The 4,662-nt window shown below is 42.7% G+C and overlaps 2 protein-coding genes across 2 annotated transcripts; one reads left to right on the top strand and one right to left on the bottom strand.

Annotated features, from left to right (window-relative positions):
* Window positions 1-309: 309 nt before the first annotated feature.
* LOC131011450 (uncharacterized) lies at window positions 310-1,137 on the bottom strand. The gene has a single exon (XM_057939247.1). It carries the CDS (start codon window positions 1,135-1,137, stop codon window positions 310-312), a length of 828 nt encoding a protein of 275 aa, XP_057795230.1.
* A 1,006-nt stretch (window positions 1,138-2,143) lies between these two features.
* Window positions 2,144-4,019, top strand: LOC131004803 (AAA-ATPase At5g57480-like). Its single transcript, XM_057931565.1, has one exon. The coding sequence runs from the start codon at window positions 2,378-2,380 to the stop codon at window positions 3,914-3,916; it is 1,539 nt and encodes a 512-aa protein (XP_057787548.1). The 5' UTR covers window positions 2,144-2,377; the 3' UTR covers window positions 3,917-4,019.
* The last annotated feature ends 643 nt before the right edge of the window (window positions 4,020-4,662 follow it).

Genomic DNA, 4,662 nt, shown 5'->3' with positions numbered 1-4,662 from the left:
GTGTGCCCTGTCTACGGATGATATATGCTGTGTGCAGATGGTGTGTGCCCTGTTTATGCAATATATATGCTGTGTGACAGTGGTGTGTGCCCTGTTTATGCATTTAATATGCTGTGTGCAGTGGTGTGTGCCCTGTTTATGCAGGATATATGTTGTGTGCAGATGGTGTGTGCCCTGTTTATGCAGGATATATGTTGTGTGACAGTGGTGTGTGCCCTGTTTATGCATGAACATCATTCAATGAATACAAATGCAAAGGTAAAACTTGATCAATGATGATGAGTAATTCTCATTCTGAGATCATAACAATCATTGAACTGCTCTTCGTGGCAGTACCTCATTGATTAGCCAAGCTTTATACACCTCCCGGGTGATTGATTCTATTGGCTTCGTCTCCAACGTGCCTGCATTTCTGTTTCTACTGTTTCTCTTTGCTGGCACCCTTTCTATGAATGGAAAGATCCCTATCTTTCCATCAAACAGGACTTCACCATTTTCTGCAATCAATGGTCTAGTGACAGCACATATGAACATGATCTTTCCAATGAATGTCTTACTTTTGCATGATCTATATGGCTCGGGCTCTCCCGGAGCCAAGTAGTACCGATGTGTGCCCTTAGTAATATAAAACCATTTCTCATCAATGTGCACGGTGTTATGCATATCCTTGAACTTTATGACGTTGAGTATTCTATCCAATTCTAAGGATTGGAGTGAAAATCTCAACCTCAAAAGTTTATTTGTGGCTGTTAAATCGGGTTTGATGGCACTTGTATGTGCTCTGATTTTTCCAGTTTTCACCCATCTCCCGACAGTGCTTTTACTAGCCCCTAACCCTTGTGCTAGCCTTCTAATGCTTCCCCTCTTAGTGCATTTCATATTCACAAGCAAGGTAAGATCAAGTTCAATGTGTTTCGCATGAAGTCTAGTTGTTTTGCCACTTACAAGATGTATTACATCGCCATTCTTTTGTTGTTTTTTTGCAGCAGCCCATAGTCGAAAAACGGTTGCTCGAGAGATGTTGAACTTCAATTGTGCTTCCTTGTACCTGCCTTTACTTGGCTTTCCATCCTTGCTGCCTTCAAGGATAAATTGTGCAACTTGATTCCTCTTCTGGACTGTTAGATTTGTGCTCATTTTGTACTTCCCGTGAAATGTGTGGCTGCATTTATTATGCTGTGTGGCTGAACTCAAAAGTGCATTTATAAGCACTGTTTTCAGAATTTTGGTGGGAACCCCAAATGTAAAGTGGCGCCACTTTCCAAATTTTAATTAATGAAATTGTTTGTTTTCAATTGCTTTTGTTGTGAGTTGCAACTCACTTTATGCATTTAATTAAATAGGCTGAACTCTTTCTTTAGAATCCAAAGGAACGTTTTTTTTAACATTATTAATATTCGAAATTTTAATATTTTAATTAAATTAATTTAATTAAATTAATTTAACTAAAATAATGCAATTAAAATTATTCAGAATTTAATTAAAGTCCATCTACAAAAAAAAGTAAGAATAAAACAAATAAAATAACAAACTAATCACTTTTCACTTTATTACCTACTACACTTAAACAACTAAACACACTTTTCTTAATTCCCGTGCCCAAAAAAAAGGTCTCACATACCACGGGACGGAGGGAGTATTAATCTAGGATATTCGAACAACGATGATACTAAAAATACGAAATATAACATTAAAATGTGGAAAAAAAAATGGAGATGAATTCAAAATGCTCCAATATGTGGCAGTGGTACTACAAATCCAACCAGGACACAACTCTATCACACTAAATTCCAACACTTACAACGCAGATTCAGGACCCATTTCTGAAGCCACCTTCACCCTCCTTTATGGAATGTATTATTATTAAATTAATAATAATAATAATAATAACCCCCGCTTTATTTACACAATCTCATCCACGTCTTCTTTGCAATTACACTCTCGTACATTACATATGCGTATATATTTCGATAAATAATAGGAGTAAATCTATAGAAGAATATTCAAATATCTGACTTGTACTATCCTCTCAGACACGTGGCTGCGTATGTACGTAAAAAGAGCATATGTATATATATATTAAACATAAAAAATAGTGTAAAATAATAAAAATACAGCAGTGGGTTGGTATTAGAATATTTGATCTGATTAGTCTATATAATGTGTGTGTGTGTATATATCTGGGCAGCCCCCCACCCCCGCCCCGTGATAATATAAATCTCCCTCCAAGCAAGATTCTTTTCCTTATATTAGAGGAAGATTAGATTAAAAGATTTGAATAATCCATGAGTTTGGTCTATAAATCCATGAGAATTTGATAATATGCATATGCATACACCCTATTCCTCTCTCTAACATCGAATCTGCAGGGTAGAAAATGAAAGAGATGTGGACAACCATGGCATCCATAATGGGGGTGTGGGCCTTCGGGCAGAGCCTCCTCCACACGGTGTTCCCGCCGGAGCTCCGGTTCGCGTCCGTGAAGCTCTTCCACCGCCTCTTCAGCTACTTCTCCTCCTACTGCTACTACGACATCACCGAGATCGACGGCGTCAACACCAACGAGCTCTACAACGCCGTCCAGCTCTACCTGAGCTCCTCGGCGTCCATCGCGGGCACCCGCCTGAGCCTGACGCGCGGCCTCAACTCCTCCTCCATCACCTTCGGCCTCTCCAACAACGACCGCCTCATCGACTCCTTCAAGGGCGCCACCGTGGAGTGGGAGCACGTCGTCACCCAGCGCCAGTCCCAGACCTTCTCCTGGCGCCCCCTCCCCGAGGAGAAGCGCGGCTTCACCCTCCGTGTCAGGAAAAAAAACAAACACCTCGTTCTCAACTCCTACCTCGACTTCGTCATGGACAAAGCCAACGAGCTCCGCCGCAAGAACCAGGACCGCCTCCTCTACACCAACTCCCGCGGCGGCTCCTTGGACTCCCGCGGCCATCCCTGGGAATCCGTCCCCTTCAAGCACCCCAGCACCTTCGACACTTTGGCCATGGATCCCGCCAAGAAAGCTGAAATCATGGCTGATCTATTGGATTTCGCCAATGGGGAGGCCTTCTACCAGAAAACTGGCAGGGCTTGGAAGAGAGGCTACTTGCTCTACGGCCCGCCGGGAACCGGAAAATCCAGCATGATCGCCGCCATGGCCAATTTCCTTGGCTACGACATCTACGACCTCGAGTTAACGGAAGTTAACACCAACTCCGAGCTGCGGAAGCTCCTCATGAAGACCAGTTCTAAGTCGATTATCGTTATCGAGGACATCGACTGCTCGATTAATCTCACCAACAGGAACAAGGCCGCCAGGAAGAATAGCTACGATGTGGCGTCGCCGCCCGGTGCAAACGGCGGCGACGACGGCCCCAACACCATAACGCTCTCCGGTCTGCTGAATTTCACCGACGGGCTGTGGTCGTGCTGCGGCAGCGAGAGGATCTTCGTGTTCACGACGAATCACATCGAGAAGCTCGATCCGGCATTGCTGAGGAGCGGGAGAATGGACATGCACATCCACATGAGCTACTGCTCGTTTCCGGCGCTGAAGATTCTGTTGAAGAATTATTTAGGATACGAGGAGAGCGACCTGGAGAGGGAGGCGGTGGAGGAATTCGCGGCGGTGATCGACGCGGCGGAGATGACGCCGGCGGATATCAGCGAGGTGCTGATCAAGAACCGCCGCAACAAGAGCAAGGCCGTGGCGGAATTGCTGGACGCTCTCAAAATTAGGGCTGAGAAAAGTCGATTGAGAAAATTAGGGCTGAAAATGGAGGGGAATGTGGAAGACGAAGAGCAGGAGAAGAGGGCTCTGGACAGCCCGAAAGAGGGTCCCGAACAATTGCAAGAAAATTGCAATAAATGTGGGAATGTTGCAGATGTGGATGATGATGATGATACCAAAATGCAACAAATTTGAGTATTTTAGCATTGGTAAGAAAGGATGAATTGTGAGACAAATTCGGTGGCATTATTGTTTTTTTGCTGCTATAATGAAAGATTGATTTAGTTAGAACCAAAAATATGGTACCCCCAAAATCGAATCTTTTTTTCTGCTATATGTCCTAACAAATGCTTCATTTTGCATGTGGTTTGTTTTGATAGTTTAGTTCACTTATGTTATGTCTAGCAACTGCAGGCTTCATGGTTTGGCCCTTTCTCACATGGTGTTGCATCATGCCTATATATTGGAATTTATTGCTTTAGAAAAGGAAAATTTGTTAGCTGTGATGTGTGAGTTGCGAAGTTGCACCTATAGGCACATGGGCTTGTACTTTCTTGCTTGGAGATATTTCGAATTTTCTCAACATTTTTCGCAATTATTATGATAAAGACATTGTCGAGATTGGCTAGCTCTATCTCCAGTTGGGGAGTTTCGTTAGTATCAATTCCAAAATCGACACTTTGAGAATTTATAATAGGCCAGCTTGTGACATCTACATATATGTCCTTTTGATCTTGGCGCATTTATTTTATTAAATTAATTCATTCAAGAAACCATTTTGAATAGTTGTAGTAGAATCATTGATGATGTTGCACGTAAGACCCAGCTACAAATGCCGACCAAAATCGTAGTAGCACTCCTATTATAAATCATCAATACACATTTTTTTTTTTTTTTGATCGGTCAAAGTCATGTTAGATGTTAGTAGTTAGTTCCCCATC

The sequence above is a fragment of the Salvia miltiorrhiza genome, chromosome 1, assembly GCF_028751815.1.
Source record: "Salvia miltiorrhiza cultivar Shanhuang (shh) chromosome 1, IMPLAD_Smil_shh, whole genome shotgun sequence".
NCBI classification, from domain to species: domain Eukaryota; kingdom Viridiplantae; phylum Streptophyta; class Magnoliopsida; order Lamiales; family Lamiaceae; genus Salvia; species Salvia miltiorrhiza.
Note: the sequence above shows the minus strand (reverse complement) of the source record. Positions and strands in the feature narration are given on the sequence as shown.